At 44.3% G+C, this 23833-nt stretch overlaps 1 protein-coding gene across 1 annotated transcript; it reads left to right on the forward strand.

Moving 5' to 3' along the window:
* Window positions 1-826: 826 nt before the first annotated feature.
* Window positions 827-19956, forward strand: tcea2 (transcription elongation factor A (SII), 2). Its single transcript, XM_041857232.2, has 10 exons — window positions 827-1297; window positions 2123-2185; window positions 5193-5298; window positions 5564-5660; window positions 14188-14336; window positions 14559-14615; window positions 14884-15038; window positions 15221-15367; window positions 17852-17923; window positions 18848-19956. Exons 1-10 carry the CDS (start codon window positions 1229-1231, stop codon window positions 18854-18856), a joined length of 924 nt encoding a protein of 307 aa, XP_041713166.2. The 5' UTR covers window positions 827-1228; the 3' UTR covers window positions 18857-19956.
* The last annotated feature ends 3877 nt before the right edge of the window (window positions 19957-23833 follow it).

Consider the following 23833-nt stretch of genomic DNA (forward strand, 5'->3'; position numbering starts at 1 on the left):
GTATATCAGCCTAAACATTACCAAACTTATATTTGATCAAATAAACCTCACGTAATTCGACACTCTCTCATAGACCTCCATACAAAAAAAATGGGCTTATCTCACGCTGACAGATTTTGGACGGAGTAATCCTCTCGCTTCGCCTCTTCCTCTCCGGGTTAACAAAGTCGACATCAGAGAGGAAGAGGAGAAGCCTGGCGACACTCCATTTTAACTAATGCACATTTACTGGATTGGATGAACAGTGCAGAAAATAATCTACCCCGACAGTTTTTTTTCTCTCGTCAGGACCAAAAAGAAAGAAATGCCAGAGTTTCTAAATCAAGAGGCGCAACATCGCGAGACTTCCGGGAACGCTTGCGAAACAGACCAGACCAGTCAATGAGAGAAGTGAAAGATTCTTCCTTTAGTTGTTATTTTTTTCTCAATCTAAAAGGCACAACCTAGATTCGAGCCAATGTCTTAAGTAGTTGAACATGTTATTACTCAGACCTCGTGACAAACTGACACGTTTTCATTTTCGTGAGAAAAAAAAACTACTTTATATCGAAGGAGTGCCTTTTGATTTTACGGCCTGCACATGCGCAGTTAAGCGCGATACGACCCGTTAGACCCGATGAGGTGTTTATGCGCATGAGCAGAGCTAGCCAACGTCGCCTACAAGCGTGATCGGGGGATTTCTATTGGAGAATGAGTTTCTGCTCGTCTTCATACTGTACTGTCTTCGGACAAGCCATTCGAGGAGTTTCTTTTAAACCTGCTGTGTTAGGTTAGCCCGCCACTAGTCAACCCAAAAGAGTGGAAACAGCGACGCCCACTGGGCTAATGAAAGAAAGGTGTTATTTACCGAGGCCAGGGAGGTGAGTTCAACAAGAGCAACAGAGGCAGATGAGTCAACTGATTACAGTTTCATGCGGTCTATAAAAAAAAAAACAGAAAGTGATTAGTGAGATGTTTGCACACGTTTGGAGCGCATTTGGTGAAGTAATGGTTGGGTGAAAGATTAGAGAAATGAACAAGCGTCAAACAGCATATTTTCTGTAGTCCACAAACTACAAATCCCAACCTCTCTCGCCTTAACAGACAGAAAAGCCACACCGCGCCGTAGGGAAATAAGTGGATGCGTTGGTGACAGTAGGGGAAGGGAAAGAGACGAGAGAGGTTTTTCAACATAAATGGAGGTTCATCCGTAGCGGGAGAGAAGAGCAGCTGCAAAAATATAAGCAAAATGGCGAAAGAGCAGGAGGTCGAACGCATTGCTAAAACGCTGGACAAAATGGTGCACAAGAAAAACACGGTAAGTTGAGTTTGCTAGGTGGCGCGGCTGAAATCAGGTATGCTAGGCATGGCAGGAGTGTTGTGGTGGTCGTGTGATGTCGGATGCACCTTTTGTAGACATCGAAAATTCTAGCAAGCTACAGAAAGCTGTTGGCTATTGGTTTTTCGGGGTTCCGAACAGGGGAAAAAACGAGTTGATTGCGCTGTCGACCTTGAAGTGAAAGTGAATTGTTGCACTTCACTACTACTGTGTGGCAGCGTAGGTTGTAATGGCAACATATTGAAACATTGTTGCATTCACGCGGTGATTTGTTTGTTATGAACGGCTGTCCACACCGTAGACATTAAAACCTGCCCCCACACCCCCCCCCTGCCCCTCTGTTCTCCTAATTAGTTAAGCCCAGTCATGGCTACTCGGGTTAATCAGCGGGATCGTTTGTTATCTGTATAGGTTAACTTTGGCCTAGATATGTCATTTTTTGAACATGCCACTCACTACCTCTGCTTTCGACCCTTGCATGGAGGCGACACCGGAATATTTTACCTGGAGATAAAGTCCTTACATCCATACGCATTCAGTCCCCGCCACACGGATGACCAGCCATTTAAAACGTACAGTTAACCTAACCAAATTTGGCCGCTGTGCTCACATTCGTTCCCATATCACCATAGGCCTACACCACCCAGTTTTTATTGGTCTTATCATCTAGATTCTAGCCTAATATTGTTCGAATAACAGCATATGCATAATGCTCGTTCACTAAAAAATAGATTGATATTATTGTATACAGCGTCCATTTCAATTTAATAGGTATCAATATTTATCTGTCTCCTTTATTCACAGGATGGTGCCATATATCTGCTGAGGGAACTGAAGAACATGAAGATGTCTCTGGAGACACTACAGGTAGACCTAAGCTTGTTTACTGTAGGCCTCTCTGTCTATACCACAGAAGAAAATACTATTATAATGTGTTACTATGGTCAATGCAATGGTCTAAGGCACTGCATCGCTGTGCCACTAGAGATCCTGGTTCGAATCCAGGCTCTGTCGTAGCCGGCCGCGACCGGGAGACCCATGGGGCGGCACACATTTGGCCCAGCGTCGTCCAGGGTAGGGGAGGGAATGGCCGGCAGGGATGTAGCTCAGTTGGTAGAGCACGGCGTTTGCAACGCCAGGGTTGTGGGTTCAATTCCCACGGGGGGCCGGTATAAAAAATAAAAAAAATAATGTATGTACTCACTAACTGTAAGTCGCTCTGGATAAGAGCGTCTGCTAAATGACTAAAAATGTAAATGTAAAAAAATGTCAATACAATACTATGTCTTTACAATTTCTCTATGGTGTCAGTCCAGGATCGGCATCAGGGGTGTATTTTGGGCAGGGCCAGACCATAGCTCAAGACCAAACATGTAAAGTAGGCTACAGTTATTCCAAGCCCGATTTTAAAAATGTAACGTCTGTTAACAAATTGTTTGGCTGGCTTTAGGACCATGCGGCGCATCCCTTGGAAGGCAGAGACGGTGCCAGACAGTTTGCTTTGCCGGTCAGCCGTTTAGGCAGGGCGCTGATTGCTTTGAATTTGATGTCAGCATTTGAACTCACCGGTTACTTTCACATTGATGTTGGCATAGGCGGAGCATCCCATAGGCTAGGGGAAGATAAGCTTCCCCTAAAGAAAATGGAATTAAATTAGCTATATAATTGCTTGTGCCTATACAGAAATAAAATACTACACCAGAGCGCATGATTTGGCCCCAGAGGGTCATCATTTTAATTTTAATTTTTTTTTGCTGTGGATTGATTTAAGTGTGCAATTTGGGCAGTGCGTGGCAAATAGCCTACCAAATTGCTGATTTGTTGAGTCTAAAACTCAAATGGCTATTGTTGAAAAGAGAAGACGGAAGAAAATACTAATCTGTCTCTAGTTTATTTAAATTTTCAACTCCGAATTGACACCAGCTGAGAGCATCGGCCATATCCCTATTGAGTGTGCATATTCACTATCTTTATCATTGGATCAGTACCACAGGATATAATTTTTTTTTGGGGGGGGGGGGACAATAATAGATGGACGTCATATTGTACAATTTGTCTCCCCTTTTAGTAGGCATAAATTAGATGGTTTCATTCAAGACAAGGTTGTTTTTACTTAACTGTTTGTCAGTGTCAGCAGAGCAGGCTACTAATTTGTTATATTAAAAAGATGTCCGGTCATGTAAAGTGTAGTAGAATTACATTAAATGTGTTTATAAAAGGCCAAAAAAAAAGAAGCAACGTCTCTGATCAGTCCTACTCTGTCACTATTGTGCTCAGGCTGTTTCACACCCCCTAGGCTGCTCTGTTCACAACTGTGTTTGCTAACTGAGTGAGTTAGATTATTAGCCTAAGTTATGACTACGCCAGTGTAACCGGTGTGAAATGGCTAGCTAGTTAGCGGTGCGCGCTAGTAGCGTTTCAATCGGGTGACGTCACTCGCTCTGAGACCTTGAAGTAGTCGTTTCCCTTTGCTCTGCAAGAGCCGCGGCTTTTGTGGAGCGACGGGTAACGGTGCTTTCGAGGGTGACTGTTGTCGATGTGTGCAGAGGGTCCCTGGTTCAAGCCCAGGTAGGGGGCGAGGAGAGGGACGGAAGCAACACTGATACACTATCTACTCATCACATTAGGAATAGTAGCCTTTCTTGCATTAGTCCTGCAAGTGCGACGATAGATCCACATCAACGGGACTGCAGTAGAGAGAGAGACAGCGTTTTCTCGGCATCCTCATCACCAAGGACTTGTCATGGACCAACACCACCACCCTTGTCAAGAGGGCGCGACAGCGTCTCTACTCCCGAAGGCGGCAGAAGAAGTTCAGCATGCCGCCCCGGCTCCTCTCCAAATACTACCGCTGCACCATCTAGAGAATAATTGACCGGTTGCTTCACGGCCTGGTACGGGAATTTCTTAGTTCACAACCGCAAGTTCCCCCAGTGGGTGGGGAAGATGGCCCAGTACATCACTGGGACCGTGCTCCCAACCATCCAGGACATCTACTTGAAGCAGTGCTTAAGGAAGTCCTGCAGCATCATCAAGGACCCCACCCCCCCCAGCCACGATCTGTTCACTCCCTTACTGTAGGGCAGACGGTATCGGAGCATGAGGTCTGATACCAACAGGCTCAGAATAGCAGACAGTTTCTATCTACAAATCATCAGACTGCTGAACACTTGAACTGGACTGACCACATGCTCTGATTCTCCACAACTTGGCACACAGACATATATATATACACACACACTACACGCACATCACAACCGCTGCTACCAGAATCTTATTATACTGCTCAGTTTATACACTGCCCCCCCCTTCCCCAAAACGTGTAAATATTGGCACTATAAATTCTCCTCCTCCTATTATATTTATGCTAAAATATTTATTCTGTTCTATTTACTTTATGTTCGTATTCTTATATTTTATTATTTCTTATTGTTCTTGCATTTCATTGGACGATGTATACCATGCTTATCCCGTACATACGACTAATGAAACTTGAAACTAGATGCATGCAATCCGTTATTTTTAAAGCTGCAATTTTATTGTGAAAAAAGACTCACAATTTATGATCAGGTTGAGTAGTGGTTGACATTGTATATGCCGTTCCACAGACCTTTTTAAACCTGATATTGATCATTAATGGTCGTTCCACAGACCTTTTAAACCTGTTATTGATCATTAATAGCCATTCCACAGACCTTTTAAACCTGATATTGAGCATTTAATAGCCGTTCCACAGACCTTTAAACCTGATAGTGATCATTAATGGCAGGGGTCATTTTTTGTTGTTGCTGTTTTCTGAATAGCAGTTTAGAATTTTTAAATGCAATGTAGAAAAAAAAATCGCTGACCGTAATGATAAAGATGTCTGTGTTAGTCCACCAGGATCGGCATGTCGGTGAACGCTGTGAGGAAGCAGAGTTCAGAGGAAGAGGTCCAGACTCTGGCCAAGTCACTCATCAAATCCTGGAAGAAACTACTGGGTACGTCTGCTATAGGTCTGCCTCGTACCACTGTCTGTCTGTCCTGCAGGTCTGCCTCGTACCACTGTCTGTCTGTCCTGCAGGTCTGCCTCGTACCACTGTCTGTCTGTACTGGACAGGTGCGATCCACATGTCTGCTCTAGAGAGACCGGGATGGAAAATTATTATAATACAGACTTGTACAGTAATGAAGAAGACTAAACAGAAAGCATTTTTCTAAAGAGATAAACACCTGAATGGGAATAATGATGTGTTGTCTCTTCAGACGGTGCTGAGGGGAAGGCTGTGGAGGAGAAGAAGAAGGAGGGCTCTCCTCTGAGGTCATCAACGTCCAAGGACAGTCCTGGATCCAGCGACAGGAGGTGAGACACCGTGACAACCAAGTGTGTCAGGTACCAGAGGTAGTTCAGTGAATAACCTTGTGTGAGCTCCCTGATCTAATGCCTAGGCTTTAGCTCAGTGGGCTAATGTGGAGTCATACAGTGCCTTGCAAAAGTATTCATCCCCCTTGGTGTTTTTTCCTATTTTGTTGCATTACAACCTGTAATTTAAATAGATTTTTATTTGGATTCCATGTAATGGACATACACAAAATAGTCCAAATTGGTGAGGTGAAATGAAAAAAATTACTTGTTTCAAAGAATTCAAAAAAAAAAAAATACCGGAAAAGGGGTGCGTGCATTTGTATTGACCCCCTTTGCTATGAAGACCCTAAATAAGATCTGGTGCAACCAATTACCTTCAGAAGTCACATAATTAGTTAGATTGCACACAGGTGGACTTTATTTAAGTGTCACATGATCTCAGTATATATACATCTGTTCTGAAAGGCCCCAGAGTCTGCAACACCACTAAGGAAGGGGCTGCACCATGAAGACCAAGGAGCTCTCCAAACAGGTCAGGGACAAAGTTGTGGAGAAGTACAGATTAGGGTTGGGTTATAAAAAAGATCTGAAACTTTGAACATCCCACGGAGCACCATTTTAAATCCATTATTAAAAATGGAAAGAATATGGCACCACAACAAACCTGCCAAGAGAGGGCCACCCACCAAAACTCACAGACCAGGCAAGGAGGACATTAATCAGAGGTGCAAAGACATCAACAATAACCCTGAAGGAGCTGCAAAGCTTCACAGTGGAGATTGGAGTATCTGTCCATAGGACCACTTTAAGCCGTACACTCCACAGAGCTGGGCTTTACGGAAGAGTGGCCTGAAAAAAGCCATTGCTTGAAGAAAAAAATAAGCAAACACATTTGGTGTTTGCCAAAAGGCATGTGGGAGACTCCCCAAACATATGGAAGAAGGTACTCTGGTCAGATGAGACTCAAAATTTAGCTTTTTGGCCATCAAGGAAAACGCTATGTCTGGCGCAAACCCAACACCTCTCATCACCCTGAGAACACCATCCCCACAGTGAAGCATGGTGGTGGCAGCATCATGCTGTGGGGATGTTTTTCATCGGCAGGGACTGGGAAACTGGTCAGAATTGAAGGAATGATGGATGGCGCTAAATACAGGGAAATTCTTGAGGGAAACCTGTTTCAGTCTTCCAGAGATTTGAGACTGGGACGGAGGTTCACCTTCCAGCAGGACAATGACCCTAAGCATACTGCTAAAGCAACACTCGAGTGGTTTAAGGGGAAACATTTAAAGGTCTTGGAATGGCCTAGTCAAAGCCCAGACCTCAATCCAATTAAGAATCTGTGGTATGACTTAAAGATTGCTGTACAATGGCTAGATGTGCCAAGCTTATAGAGACATACCCCAAGAGACTTGCAGCTGTAATTGCTGCAAAAGGTGGCTCTACAAAATATTGACCTGGGGGGGGTGAATAGTTATGCACGCTCAAGTCTTCTGTTTTTTGTCTTATTTCTTGTTTGTTTGACGAAAACAAATATTTTGCATCTTCAAAGTGGTAGGCATGTTGTGTAAATCAAATGATACAAACCCCCCCAAAAAATCAATTTTAATTCCAGGTTGTAAAAATGTCAAGGGGGTGGGAATACTTTCGCAAGCCACTGAATGTAGCAGAGGTGGTTCAATGAACTACTCTTGGGTGATGCGTAATCTAGCTTGGGTCGGTAGATGACAGGGGTTTGATACAGTCTCTCTCTCACACACACACACACACACACACACACACACACACTGACAGGTGAACACTAGGGCTACACCACACAAGCTACATCTCCCCCTACGTCATCAGAGCGCAACGTATGTTGAACGCTGAGCGAGAGACCTCTGTTTTATTGTTTTTGTAAAGTTGTGACCGTGTTTCCTTGCTAAGTTTGATTTGATATACTTTTTGATTTTGGATCCTGCGACGCGGTTAGCCTCAGTTTTCTGTGACCGCTACTATCTGTCCCGGGATCCTGCCAGACCAAAAAGTCTGAAGTTGTTTGCCGACGCTAGCTACTAGCCTAGCTGGTAGCTATCAGTATCAAACTAGCAGGGTTTTCCACGAACAGCTTGAACACAGCCCGCGACGCGGTTAGCACTTGCGCTAACACTGCGAGCGCGGAGGTGTCCCACGCTATTTGTGGCTGTATTCCCTGCTGCTTTTTCCCTGCAACCTGACCTGGCTGGAACGGCGTTGTATAGCTAACGTTAGCCGATGCTAGACGTACGTGCAAAGACACTCCGCTTTCGTGCTCACCGCAGTGAGAGGATTTAAAAGACTTTAAAAGATCTTTCTGCTTTTTTTGGATTTTGTTATTTGTTTTTTTCTGAGCTCTATCTGTTCACTTAGTTGAGAATTCCATGTAAGGAGAGCGACAAAGAAGCCTAGCTGGCCGGCAGTCTCAAATGGATGTCGCAATTGAATGTTTTCAATGCTGCAGGAGCTGTATATTTCACTTTATTCCAGGACAATGTGGACCGCCCGGACTTTCAATGTAGCAACTGTTTGCCTGCAGGGGCGAAGTGGCTACTCTCAGCAAACAAGTAGCAAACCTACACAAGCTACTGGGGAATCCACACCCGCCTACTTCTTCTTTCTCTTTTACCCCAGTAGCCGGACGCCGCTCTGGCCTGGTGGAAGTGTCGCCGCTGGTGTCGGCTCTCCACAGCCGACTGGCCGGTACTCTGCAGGGATCCCTCCCCGAAGGGGTCTCCCCCTTCCCTGGAGAATGGAGCTAGTAGGATGCTCCTGGATGACTTGGGGGATGTTCCTGTTCTCGACCCTACCAACCAGCCATGGAGATATGTCACTCGCTGTGGAGTTCTAAAACCGCGTCCTATGGCAACGGGGGCCTCCTTGGAGATGTTAAGACCGGACATAGACCAGAAATGGCTTTGACGCCCTGGATCCAGAGGTTCCGGTGCCTTCTTCCCTGGGGGCTTCCGATTCGAGATCAGATCCGAGCTACCTGTGTCTTCATCTTCTGTTCTGTCTCCCTCTCCGGTGGCTTCTATTTCTGGTTCAGATCCTCATAGCTCCCACCCTCATCAGACCGTGAGGCTGTCTGAGACTCCGGCCCATTCATCATCCACGAAGGATACTAGAGCTGGCTCGGGTCCATTGGTCCCCACTGCCCTTCGGTCCTCAAGGGGTTTACGAAACCTCTCGAGGTGAAAGAACGGCCGGACTTCCTCAGCCATTGCACCAGCTGTCATCATCGGCAGTTCTATTGTAAGAAACATCTTGGTTCCCGGGCCAAAAACCCTGTGCTATCCTGGAGCACGAGTACAGGACATTACAAGGCTGCTTCCGACCATTCTACGACAGATGCCGGGCAGATTCTAGCTCTGAATTATTTCAAAAAGCGGACAATTATTTCCGGTCCGGCACCATAGTTGGGGCGCGGGTGTGAAAGATTCAGCAGGCTACTGGTATTGCTAAAAGATTACTGTAGCTCTGTTGGAATCACTTTTGTAGAGAACTTCGACACCTTCTGGAAACAGAAGCTGCTCTACAGGAATGACAGAGTCCATCCTGGACTCTGTCCACGCATTTCAGGGCTGCGTTGAGATGTTGACTTATCAATGACCCAAGACCAGCTCAGTTAATCCCTACCATTGTGTCGCTGAGTTGTCATAATGCTGTAGCAAATGTACATTATCCCAGGGGTGTTGGCAGACACAATGTAAGTAACTTAATTTAGGTCCCCCTAACTGCACTGAATGCCTATGTTGATCCTACAGCTATTGTATGCATTAATCCTGTGCCTATGAACCAGAGTTATACTGTTAGCACTGAGGCGGTGTGCCCTTGTAGGAAGTCCACTGTTTGCAGCTTGCACAATCGGCTGAAATATAAAGAACATACTTCTGACAAGCTTCTCAGTAAAGCAATAAAAACAATCAGGCATCCCAGAAAAGTGCTAAAAATAGCCCACATTAATAATACAGTACCAGTCAAAAGTTTGGACACACCTACTCATTCAAGGGTTTTTATTTTTACTATTTTTTACATTGTAGAATAATAGTGAAGATATCAAAACTATGAAATAACACATGAAATAATGTAGTAACCAAAAAAGTGTTGAACCTCAAATATTTTGATTTGTTTTTCAAATAACCACCCTTTGCCTTGATGACAGCTTTGCACACTAGGCATTCTCTCAACCAGCTTCACCTGGAATGCTTTTCCAACAGTCTTGAAGGAGTTCCCACATATGCTGAACTTGTTGGCTGCTTTTCCTTCACTCTGCTGTCCAACTCATCCCAAACCAACTCAATTGGGTTGAGGTCGGGGGATTGTGGAGGCCAGGTCATCTGCAGCGCTCCATCACAGTCCTTCTTGGTAAAATTGCCCTTACACAGCAAAACAATTGATAGTCCCACGAAGCCCAAACCAGATGGGATGGCGTATTGCTGCAGAATGCTGTGGTAGCCATGCTGGTTAAGTGTGCCTTGAATTCTAAATAAATCACAGACAGTGTCACCAGCAAAGCACCATAACACCACCTCCTCCAGGCTTTACGATGGGAACTACACATGCGGAGATCATCCGTTCACCCACAGCGCGTCTCACAAAGACACAGCGGTTGGAACCAAAAATCGTCAATTTGGACTCCAGACCAAAGGACAAATGTCCACCAGTCTAATGTCGATTGCTCGTGTTTCTTGGCTCAAGCAGATCTCTTCTTCTTATTGGTGTCCGTTAGTTGTGGTTTCTTTGCAGCAATTCGACCATGAAGGCCTGATTCGCACAGTCCCCACTGAACAGTTGATGTTGAGATGTGTTTGTGTCTTGAACTCTGTGAAGCAGTTATTTGGGCTGCAATTTCTGAGGCTGGTAACTCTAATGAACTTATCCTCTGCAGCAGAGGTAACTCTGGGTCTTCCATTCCTGTGGCGGTCCTCATGAGAGCCAGTTTTATCATAGAGCTTGATGGTTTTTGCAACTGCACTTGAAGAAACTTTCAAAGTTCTTAATGTTCCATATTGACTGACCTTCATGTCTTAACGTAATGATGGACTGTTGTTTCTCTTTGCTTATTTGAGCTATTCTTACCATAATATGGACTAGGTTTTTTACCAAATAGGGCTATCTTCTGTATACCCCCCTACCTTGTAACAACACAACTGATTGGCTGAAATGCATTAAGAAGGAAAGAAATTCCACAAATGAACTTTTAAGAAGGCACACCTGTTAATTGAAATGCATTGCAGGTGATTTGTTTAACACTTTCTTTAGTTACTACATGATTCCATATGTGTTATTTCATAGTTTTGATGTCTTCACTATTATTCTACAATGTAAAAATAAAGAAAAACCCTGGAATGAGTAGGTGTGTCCACATTTTTGACTGGTACTGTATGTCACCGGGGGCTTGTTTCTAAAACGTTTGACTGGTAGTGTACATATAACTGGTACTTTCTGTAGCCTAAGAAACAAGGTTCATGAAGTCAATAACTTGCTAGTAACAGATGACATTCATGTTCTGACTATCTCTGAAACTCACTTAGATAATACCTTTTTGATACAGTGGTAGCAATACATGGTTATGACATCTACAGAAAAGACAGAAATGTCAATGCGGTCTATATTCAGAACCACATTCCTGTAAAGCTTAAAGAAGATCTCATGTTAAATACTGTTTTAGTAATATAGCTACAGGTTCATCTGCCTCACCTAACGCCCATTCTTGTGGGAAGCTGCTATAGACCACAAAAGTGCTAACAGTCAGTATCTGGATAACGTGTGAAATGCTTGATAATGTATGTGATATCAACAGAGGTATATTTTCTGGTTGACCTCAATATTGACTGGCTTTCACGAAGCTGCCCACTCAAGAAAAAGCTCCAGACTGTAACCAGTGCCTGCAACCTGGTTCAGGTTATCAGTCAACCTATCACGGTAGTTACAAATGGCACAGGAATGAAATCCTCAAAATGTATTGATCACATCTTTACTAATGCTGCAGTAATGTGCTTTAAAGCACTATCCAAATCCATTGGATGTAGTGATCACAATATAGTAGCCATATCTAGGAAAACCAAAGTTCCAAAGGCTGGGCCTAGTATGGTGTACAATAGGTTTTGTAGTGATTCTTATGTTGATGTAAATAATATGTTGGTCCGTGGTGTGTAATGAGGAGCAACCAGATGCTGCACTTGACACATTTTATGAAATGTCTTATTCCAGTTACTAATAATCATGCACCCATTTTTAAGAAAACGACTGGTAAAAATGGTTAAATCCCCTTTGGATTGATGAGGAATTGAAAAATGGTATGTTTGCAAGGAATGAGGCAAAAGGGATGGCAAATAAGTCTGGCAGTACAACCCGCTTGCAAACGTACTGCAAATTGAGATCATGTGACTAAACTGAATAAAAACAAGAAACCTATACTATGAAACAAAGATGAATGATAGTAAAAAGCTTAAATACAATTTTGGGCAAAAAGGCAAACTCGGCTCTGTCATTCATTGAATCAGATGGCTCATTCATCACGCAACCCACTGATATTGCCAACTACTTTAATGATTTTTTCATTGGCAAGATTAGGCATGACATACCAGCCACAAAATGCCGACACTACACATCCAAGTATATTTTACCAAATTAGTTAAGACAAGCATTTTTTACTTTACCAAATTAGTTAAGACAAGCATTTTCAATTATGTGTAGTGAGTGTGGAAGAGGTGAAAAAATTGTCTATCAATAATGACAAGCCACCGGGGTCTGACAACTTGGATGGAAAATGACTGAGGATAATAGAGGACGATATTGCCACTCCTATTTGCCTTATCTTCCATTTAAGCCTCCTAGAAAGTGTGTGCCCCCAGGCTTGGAGGGAAGCAAAAGTCATTCCGCTACTTAAGAATAGAAAAGCCCCCTTTTTACTGGCTCAAATAGCCAACCAATCAGGCTCTTAGTAAACTTTTGGAAAAAATAGTGTTTGACCAGATACAATGCTATTTTACAGTAAACAAATTGACAACAGGCTTTCAGCACGCTTATAGGGAAGGACATTCAACAAGCACAGCACTTACACAAATTACTGATTGGCTGAGAGAAATTGATGGGGGCATTTCTATTTAGACTTCAGTGCGGCTTTTGACATTAATCATAGTCTGCTGATGGAAAAACTTGTTGTGGCTTTACACCCCCTTCTATATTGTGGATAAAGAGTTGCCTGTCTAACAGAAAACAAAGGGTGTTCTTTTAATGGAAGCCTCTCCAACATAATCCAGGTAGAATCAGGAATTCCCCAGGGCAGCTGTCTAGACCCCTTACTTTAAAAAATCTTTACTAATGACACTTACTAATGCGTAAAGCCAGTGTGTCTGTATGCGGATTACTCGACACTAGACACGTCTGCTACTACAGCGACTGAAATTACTGCAACACTTAACAAAGAGCTGCAGTTAGTTTCAGAATGCATGGCAAGGAATAATTTTGTGCTAAATATTTCAAAAACTAAAAGCATTGTATTCAGGACAAATCATTCACTAAAACCTCAACTAAATATTGTAATAAATAATGTGGAAGTTGAGGTGACTAAACTGCTTCGAGTAACCCTGGATTGTAAACTGTCATGGTCAAAAACATGTTGATACAACAGTAGCTAAGCTGGGGATAATAGTCTGCCATAATAAAGCGCTGCTCTGTGTTCTTAACAAGGCAGATCCTACAGGCTCTAGTTTTGTCACACCTGGACTACTGTTCAGTCGTGTGGTCAGGTGCCACAAAGAGGGACTTAGGAAAATTACAATTGTCTCAGAACAGGGCAGCGCGGCTGACCCTTGGATGTAAAATGGGAGCTAACATTAATGATATACATGTAAATCTCTGATGACTAAAGTGGAGGAGAGATTGACTTCATCACTACTTGTTTTTGTAAGAAGTGTTGACAAGCTGAATGCACCGAGCTGTCTGTTTAAACTACTAGCACACAGCTCGGACACCCATGCATACCCCACAAGACATGCCACCAGAGGTCTCTTTACAGTCCCAAAGTCCAGAACAGACTATGGGAGGCGCACAGTACTACATAGAGCCATGACTACATGGAACTGTATTCCACATCAGGTAACTGATGCAAGTAGTAGAATCAGATTTTTAAAAACAGAAAAATACACCTTATGGAACAGCAGGGACTGTGAAGAGACATGCACACAAACGCTAGCACACTCGTTCGTTGTAATATTGTTTTATGGTGGTATTATACATTTTGTATTGTAGATATGTAGTGGTGTAATAATGTTATAGGATGTACTGTTTTATCTTTTGTTTTATGTGTAATGTAAGTGCCTTAATGTGTTTGGACACCAGGAAGAGTAGCTGCTGCCTTGGCAGGAACTAATGGGGATCCTTAATAAATAAAATACAAAGTACACACACTGATGTTACTGTTTAGAATAAATGGAAGGATCAGTGTGACTCCTAACATGTAAAATGTTTCTTCTCGCTGTCACCCTCTTATCTACCCTAGCAAGAAACTGCCTGAGCCCCCTACGACCCCCACCACCCCTACGACCCCCACCACTCCAAAGTTCACCTCCTTCCCCCCCGTGCCCGTCACCACTGACAGCGTACGCACCAAGTGCCGAGAGCTGCTGGTGGCTGCCCTGCAGACCGACGGTGAGACACTCCACCAAGATGGCTGCCATTATCAGCACATTCTACAGCTGTATAGGTTGATGACTTCAGCAACTCTAGTATTATACGTCTCTGGGTGAGACGTAGCCCAATCACAGAGGGATCTAAGATATGGGGTGGCTGGAGGGCCATTTTAAAATGCATTATTTTGACGTTTAATTTGTATATTTTTTAAACTAATGACCACTCTGTTTGATATGTTAGATGATCACAAGACCATTGGAGCAGACACTGAGAACTTGGCCGCTCAGATTGAGGACTATATCCTTTCACCTGTATGCTTGTTGCTGTCCGTTTCTGGTGGTGAGGACCAGACAAATGTGTGGTTTGGTGTTTCTGGTGGTGTGGCGAGGACCAGACAGATGTTTGGTGGTGTGGTGAGGACCAGACAGATGTTTGGTGGTGAGGTGAGGTGAAGACCAGACGACAGACGTGTGGATATCAAGGTTTCTGGTCTTTTATAGACGGACTCTGCATGTCTAAGAGCGTCTTACTGTGTGCAGTGTTCTCCTTCACTTCCCCGCTCCACGTATCTACCAGGAGTTTAAGTCTACAGACCAGAAGTACAAGTCCAGGCTGAGGAGCCGTATCTCCAACCTGAAGGACCAGAAGAACCCAGACCTCCGACGAAACGTCCTCGCTGGAAACATCTCCGCTGACCGCATCGCTAACATGGCTGCTGAGGTACATAGGGGTCTGTGTGGGGGGGTGTGTCTGTGAGTTTCATGTTTTGGCAGTGAACCTCTTAGAGTTGAAATATGTCCTAAGGTTGAGTCTAAAATAACATGTTTGCGTACACTTCACATCTGACGCTGAGACACTTCTGTAAGGTCAATTCTTACACAATTCTCTGTTTGACCCACCAGGAGATGGCGAGTGCAGAGCTGAAGGAGATGAGGAAGGCTTTGACCAAGGACGCCATCAGAGAGCACCAGCTGTCCAAAGTGGGCGGGACAGAGACGGACATGTTTCAATGTGGCAAATGCAGGGGCAAGAACTGCACCTATACACAGGTACAGACGTAGTGAACTGCACCTCTACACAGGTACTGACGTAGTGAACTGCACCTCTACACAGGTACTGACGTAGTGAACTGCACCTCTACACAGGTACTGACGTAGTGAACTGCACCTCTACACAGGTACTGACGTAGTGAACTGCACCTCTACACAGGTACTGACGTAGTGAACTGCACCTCTACACAGGTACTGACGTAGCGAACTGCACCTCTACACAGGTACTGACGTAGCGAACTGCACCTCTACACAGGTACTGACGTAGTGAACTGCACCTCTACACAGGTACTGACGTAGTGAACTGCACCTCTACACAGGTACTGACGTAGTGAACTGCACCTCTACACAGGTACTGACGTAGTGAACTGCACCTCTACACAGGTACTGACGTAGTGAACTGCACCTCTACACAGGTACTGACGTAGTGAACTGGACCTGTGTAACCAGCGTCACGGAGTGCAGCCTAACAGTACAGCTTCCTCATGTCCTTATCAGTACTTGATCACCTGTCCTCTGTCTCGCCAACACACGCGATCGCCTGCTGTATAACGTACTAGCAAGTGGCACCACATAAAAGCTAACGCCAGTGGAAATATTTCAAGCTGTGGGGTGAGCCTACGACGGTACGACATTAACTTCATTACACCAACACACAGGTCAACACGTGTAGTCGGTTCAGTATAGCACACCTGGGGTAAAATCACAGAAAATAACATGCTTCTACAGGTTAGAACAGTGTGTGTGGGTACATGCTTCTACAGGTGAGAACAGTGTGTGTGGGTACATGCTTCTACAGGTGAGAACAGTGTGTGTGGGTACATGCTTCTACAGGTGAGAACAGTGTGTGTGGGTACATGCTTCTACAGGTTAGAACAGTGTGTGTGGGTACATGCTTCTACAGGTGAGAACAGTGTGTGTGGGTACATGCTTCTACAGGTGAGAACAGTGTGTGTGGGTACATGCTTCTACAGGTTAGAACAGTGTGTGTGTGGGTACATGCTTCTACAGGTGAGAACAGTGTGTGTGGGTACATGCTTCTACAGGTGAGAACAGTGTGTGTGGGTACATGCTTCTACAGGTGAGAACAGTGTGTGTGGGTACATGCTTCTACAGGTGAGAACAGTGTGTGTGGGTACATGCTTCTACAGGTGAGAACAGTGTGTGTGGGTACATGCTTCTACAGGTGAGAACAGTGTGTGTGGGTACATGCTTCTACAGGTGAGAACAGTGTGTGTGGGTACATGCTTCTACAGGTGAGAACAGTGTGTGTGGGTACATGCTTCTACAGGTGAGAACAGTGTGTGTGGGTACATGCTTCTACAGGTTAGAACAGTGTGTGTGGGTACATGCTTCTACAGGTGAGAACAGTGTGTGTGGGTACATGCTTCTACAGGTTAGAACAGTGTGTGTGGGTACATGCTTCTACAGGTGAGAACAGTGTGTGTGGGTACATGCTTCTACAGGTGAGAACAGTGTGTGTGGGTACATGCTTCTACAGGTGAGAACAGTGTGTGTGGGTACATGCTTCTACAGGTTAGAACAGTGTGTGTGTGGGTACATGCTTCTACAGGTGAGAACAGTGTGTGTGGGTACATGCTTCTACAGGTGAGAACAGTGTGTGTGGGTACATGCTTCTACAGGTGAGAACAGTGTGTGTGGGTACATGCTTCTACAGGTGAGAACAGTGTGTGTGGGTACATGCTTCTACAGGTGAGAACAGTGTGTGTGGGTACATGCTTCTACAGGTGAGAACAGTGTGTGTGGGTACATGCTTCTACAGGTGAGAACAGTGTGTGTGGGGTACATGCTTCTACAGGTGAGAACAGTGTGTGTGGGTACATGCTTCTACAGGTGAGAACAGTGTGTGGGTACATGCTTCTACAGGTGAGAACAGTGTGTGTGGGTACATGCTTCTACAGGTGAGAACAGTGTGTGTGGGTACATGCTTCTACAGGTGAGAACAGTGTGTGTGGGTACATGCTTCTACAGGTGAGAACAGTGTGTGTGGGTACATGCTTCTACAGGTGAGAACAGTGTGTGTGGGTACATGCTTCTACAGGTGAGAACAGTGTGTGTGTGGGTACATGCTTCTACAGGTTAGAACAGTGTGTGTGGGTACATGCTTCTACAGGTGAGAACAGTGTGTGTGGGTACATGCTTCTACAGGTGAGAACAGTGTGTGTGGGTACATGCTTCTACAGGTGAGAACAGTGTGTGTGGGTACATGCTTCTACAGGTGAGAACAGTGTGTGTGGGTACATGCTTCTACAGGTGAGAACAGTGTGTGTGGGTACATGCTTCTACAGGTGAGAACAGTGTGTGTGTGGGTACATGCTTCTACAGGTGAGAACAGTGTGTGTGGGTACATGCTTCTACAGGTGAGAACAGTGTGTGTGGGTACGTCCGTGTTGTGTGGCTCCTCCTTGCTCCTGTATGTGTGGCTCGTTGTAAATATGCGCCGTCTCTCCCTGTGTGTTGTAGGTGCAAACGCGCAGTGCTGATGAGCCCATGACCACCTTTGTACTGTGCAACGGCTGTGGCAACCGCTGGAAGGTAGGCTGTGTATCCATTTCACTCTGTCTGGGTCTAGGACAGACCTGGGATCATTTCGTTTTATCTATGCTTAATTTGAATATCAAAATAAAATAGTTGCCTTTTTTTTAGTTAACTCTTTATCAGCTATATTGGACTACCTCAAGTATTTTGAAGTTTTTAAATAAACTACAAAAATAACATTATTTTTCTGCACAGGTCTGATACCCTGTTCCCAAGCTTTGTAGGCAGTTCTTAAATGATTGGAACGGTTTGGTTGGATTGGTTAGGTGGAGTTCCCATTACTGCTTCTGCCCATCCAGTCCTGTCAGATCTGCAGGCATGTGTATAGGGGTAGAGACCAGAGGTTACCTAACCCTGACTTGGTGTGAGATGTAAATAAGGGTTAGAAGTAGTGTGGTCCTCTGTAGCTCAGCTGGTAGAGCACGGCGCTTGTAACGCCAGGGTAGTGGGTTCGATCCCCGGGACCACCCATACACAAAAATGTATGCACGCATGACTGTAAGTCGCTTTGGATAAAAGTGTCTGCTAAATGGCATATTAATTAATATTAAAGTAGGGGAAGTGGAAACATGGTGCTTATTATGGCTTGGCTGCTCAGTACTCATGCAGTACCACCTTGTCACCACAAGACGGCAGCAGACATTGTCAAGCAGTGCTGACTTTACTGGCGCTACTGTTGTTGTAACCATCCAGACTTCTAATGATGTTATACATTCTCTCACATCAAGATAATTCAACACACCTACCGGCCACTTTTTGTTTTGTTTTGTTTTTGTCATGTATACTCACAATCTAGTCATTTAGCACTCTTATTCAGAGTGACTTCAATCAGTGCATTCAACTAAAGTAAAACCAACCACATCCCATGATCATTGCAAGTAAAACATTTTAATAAAAACCTTCTCTCTCCCTCCTCCCCAGTTCTGTTGAGATGATATTCTGGATTTGCTACAAGAAGAGCTGACATGGATAACGAAGTCAACCGGGACCTATTTTGTTACGACTGCAGACTGTTTTTCCTTTGTTGTTTTTGATACTTTTTCTTCTTTTTTTTTTTTTTTAATCTTTTTTTAAACATTAACTCATAAATCTGGATAAAATGTTTTGACATTTGGTAGCATTTAATTTTCATATCCTTTTCTCTGTCTATTATATGGAGCTAGTCTGGGTGCCTTTTGTGTTTCTGCTTGCCACAACCTCTTATGGAATGTCATGCTTGGCTTGATAACGAGTTGGCAAGAGCACAAACCGTTCTGGGACCATGCTGAAGTTGAACACTTACTCTTAAAACAACGTTTTTGGTTTGCTGTTTATTAGTTGAAGCTATATCTTACTTTAAAACTTTTTTTTTTCTTTCTTTGCATTAGGGAACATAGGTGTGCCTTAATTTGCCCCTCTGTGCCACAAAATAATTATTTTACTGTTAGTTTTATACACTTGCTGTATAGAGTATATACACTCTTAGGGTAAGTCCCAAATGGCACCCTATTCCCTAAGTAGTGCACTAAAAAGAGAATAAGGTGCTATTTGGGATGCATACTTGCTGTATATAAAACAAGCCTTTTTTTTTTTGAAAATGTGCTTGGGAGTTATTCTGAATCTACATGCATGCATACATACATACATGCTACACAGGTTCTTATAGTTCCATTTAGGTTTTGATTATTCCGTAAACAAACGAGAGAAACCAGAGGATTTGCTAGAAGATGTAGAGATTGGAGGAGCAGCGTGAATAAGGGATGAGGAGGACGGGTTGTTCTCTGCTGAACGTTACTAAAGGGTTAGCGGGGACTGGAGAAATAGCCGACGTCACTATCGAGTTCGCAACACATCTCCGTTTGTTGAAACCAATTTTTATAAAATGTAGGTTGGATTTCAGACATGCTGGAGTGAAGAGCCTCCTGACGAACTATCGACTGGTTTGAAAAGTTTTATCATGCAAGTGATTTATTTTGTATGTAAACGTTTGTCCTCCCAACGGGAACTTGTGTCAATTTAATTAAAAACTGATCTAAGGAGTGTGGAAAGAGTCTGGGGGGTCCTGGTGAGTTCTTGTTGACACTTTTTAAACGCTCTCAACCCCGAGCCACGCTCAGTTCAGTAGCCGAACATTGTTTAATGTTGGAAAGTACAGATGTCATGAATATAGCAGACGTGATCCTTGGTGTACATGTAAGAGGCATGTTTGTTCTACATGTCATAATTATATCTGAACGTTCCACAACACGTCCTGCTGAACGCGCCCCCTATGAACAGCAGGTGAAAGACCCAAGAAAGTTCTATCTGCATTACAGAATGTTTGCTGTGGAAAAGCCCAAAGAGGAAGCCAATTTCATCTGACTTTATACCCTCATATAAAATATTTGTGAGTACTAGATACAGTGGGGAAAAAAAGTATTTAGTCAGCCACCAATTGTGCAAGTTCTCCCACTTAAAAAGATGAGAGAGGCCTGTAATTTTCATCATAGGTACACGTCAACTATGACAGACAAATTGAGATTTTTTTTCTCCAGAAAATCACATTGTAGGATTTTTTATGAATTTATTTGCAAATTATGGTGGAAAATAAGTATTTGGTCACCTACAAACAAGCAAGATTTCTGGCTCTCACAGACCTGTAACTTCTTCTTTAAGAGGCTCCTCTGTCCTCCACTCGTTACCTGTATTAATGGCACCTGTTTGAACTTGTTATCAGTATAAAAGACACCTGTCCACAACCTCAAACAGTCACACTCCAAACTCCACTATGGCCAAGACCAAAGAGCTGTCAAAGGACACCAGAAACAAAATTGTAGACCTGCACCAGGCTGGGAAGACTGAATCTGCAATAGGTAAGCAGCTTGGTTTGAAGAAATCAACTGTGGGAGCAATTATTAGGAAATGGAAGACATACAAGACCACTGATAATCTCCCCTCGATCTGGGGCTCCACGCAAGATCTCACCCCGTGGGGTCAAAATGATCACAAGAATGGTGAGCAAAAATCCCAGAACCACACGGGGGGACCTAGTGAATGACCTGCAGAGAGCTGGGACCAAAATAACAAAGTCCACCATCAGTAACACACTACGCCGCCAGGGACTCAAATCCTGCAGTGCCAGACGTGTCCCCCTGCTTAAGCCAGTACATGTCCAGGCCCGTCTGAAGTTTGCTAGAGTGCATTTGGATGATCCAGAAGAGGATTGGGAGAATGTCATATGGTCAGATGAAACCAAAATAGAACATTTTGGTAAAAACTCAACTCGTCGTGTTTGGAGGACAAAGAATGCCGAGTTGCATCCAAAGAACACCATACCTACTGTGAAGCATGGGGGTGGAAACATCATGCTTTGGGGCTGTTCTTCTGCAAAGGGACCAGGACGACTGATCCGTGTAAAGGAAAGAATGGGGCCATGTATCGTGAGATTTTGAGTGAAAACCTCCTTCCATCAGCAAGGGCATTGAATATGAAACGTGGCTGGGTCATTCAGCATGACAATGAACCCAAACACACCGCCCGGGCAACAAAGGAGTGGCTTCGAAGCATTTCAAGGTCCTGGAGTGGCCTAGCCAGTCTCCAGATCTCAACCCCATAGAAAACTTTGGAGGGAGTTGAAAGTCCGTGTTGCCCAGCGACAGCCCCAAAACATCACTGCTCTAGAGGAGATCTGCATGGAGGAATGGGCCAAAATACCAGCAACAGTGTGTGAAAACCTTGTGAAGACTTACAGAAAACGTTTGACCTGTGTCATTGCCAACAAAGGGTATAAAACAAAGTATTGAGAAACTTTTGTTATTGACCAAATTCTTATTTTCCACCATAATATGCAAATAAATTCATTAAAAATCCTACAATGTGATTTTCTGGAAAAAAAAATCTCATTTTGTCTTTCATAGTTGACGTGTACCTATGATGAAAATTACAGGCCTCTCATCTTTTTAAGTGGGAGAACTTGCACAATTGGTGGCTGACTAAATACTTTTTTCCCCCACTGTATCTGCAATTAACTTAATCATAGAAAATACACCTTCCAAAAGTTGATGTATATTTCCCATCACCTCCCACTGGATCAACTGAAAGTTTGCTGTTGGAAAAACCCAGTGGTGTAAAGTACTGAAGTAAAAATACTTTAAATTACTACTTAAGTAGTTTTTTAGGGTGTCTGTACTTTAGTATTTATATTTGACTACTTTTACTTCACTACGTTCCTAAAGAAAATGTACTTTTTACTCCATACATTTTCCCTGACACGTAAAAGTATTTGTTACATTTTGAAAGCTTAGCATGCCAGGAATATGGTCCAATTCATGCACTTATCAAGAGAACATCCTTCATCTCTAATGCCTCTGATCTGACGGACTGCCTCTCATCTGACATACTCACTAAACACACATGCTTCGTTTGTAAATGATGTCTGAGTGTTGGAGTGTGCCCCTGGCTATCCATATATAATACAAATAAAAAATGGTACCGTCTGGTTTGGGAATTTGAAATTATTTATACTTTTGATACTTAAGTATATTTTATCAATTACATTTACTTTTATACCAAAGTATATTTAAAACCAAATACTTTTAGACTCTTAATCAAGTAGAATTTTACTGGGTGACTTTTACTTGAGTAATTTTCTATTAAGGTATCTTAACCTTTACTCAAGTATGACAATTGGGTACTTTTTCCACCACTGGAAAAACCCAACAGAGGAACAAACCACTAGCCAATTCACCTGCCTTGTTATCCATGACATCTCAGCTCCTTTGCATGACACTTACTAGGTTCTCCTAAAAGTCAAACTGCTGTAGACCTTCTCATTGATGCAAACTAACTGTAATTAACCTATAAACATCTATAAATTACCAAACGTTGTAGTTCCGTACCTCTGAGATCATTATGAGGTAGTCCTACCATAATTTAATGGTACAGAGCCACCTCTCCTCGGCCGACACGGGAGGGGCCCTGTTCACAATGTAGGAAACAGACCAAAACGGTTTGAAAAGACTGTGAGGTGGCCTAATATCTACGCTTGTTTCTGTTCTCCATTGCAAAACATTTTGCTGCGATGTGCAGTAATGACCCCGACTCCAGGTCTAGCGTCCTGGTCAGAGTGACCCCGACTCCAGGTCTAGCGTCCTGGTCAGAGTGACACCGACTCCAGGTCTAGCGTCCTGGTCAGAGTGACCCCGACTCCAGGTCTAGCGTCCTGGTCAGAGTGACCCCGACTCCAGGTCTAGCGTCCTGGTCAGAGTGACCCCGACTCCAGGTCTAGCTTCCTGGTCAGAGTGACCCCGACTCCAGGTCTAGCGTCCTGGTCAGAGTGACCCCGACTCCAGGTCTAGCGTCCTGGTCAGAGTGACCCCCGACTCCAGGTCTAGCGTCCTGGTCAGAGTGACCCGACTCCAGGTCTAGCGTCCTGGTCAGAGTGACCCCCGACTCCAGGTCTAGCGTCCTGGTCAGAGTGACCCCGACTCCAGGTCTAGCGTCCTGGTCAGAGTGACCCCGACTCCAGGTCTAGCTTCCTGGTCAGAGTGACCCCGACTCCAGGTCTAGCGTCCTGGTCAGAGTGACCCCGACTCCAGGTCTAGCGTCCTGGTCAGAGTGACCCCGACTCCAGGTCTAGCGTCCTGGTCAGAGTGACCCCGACTCCAGGTCTAGCGTCCTGGTCAGAGTGACCCCGACTCCAGGTCTAGCGTCCTGGTCAGAGTGACCCCGACTCCAGGTCTAGCGTCCTGGTCAGAGTGACCCCGACTCCAGGTCTAGCGTCCTGGTCAGAGTGACCCCGACTCCAGGTCTAGCGTCCTGGTCAGAGTGACCCCGACTCCAGGTCTAGCGTCCTGGTCAGAGTGACCCCGACTCCAGGTCTAGCGTCCTGGTCAGAGTGACCCCGACTCCAGGTCTAGCGTCCTGGTCAGAGTGACCCCGACTCCAGGT

The sequence above is a fragment of the Coregonus clupeaformis genome, chromosome 30 (assembly GCF_020615455.1).
Source record: "Coregonus clupeaformis isolate EN_2021a chromosome 30, ASM2061545v1, whole genome shotgun sequence".
Classification (NCBI taxonomy): Eukaryota; Metazoa; Chordata; class Actinopteri; order Salmoniformes; family Salmonidae; genus Coregonus; species Coregonus clupeaformis.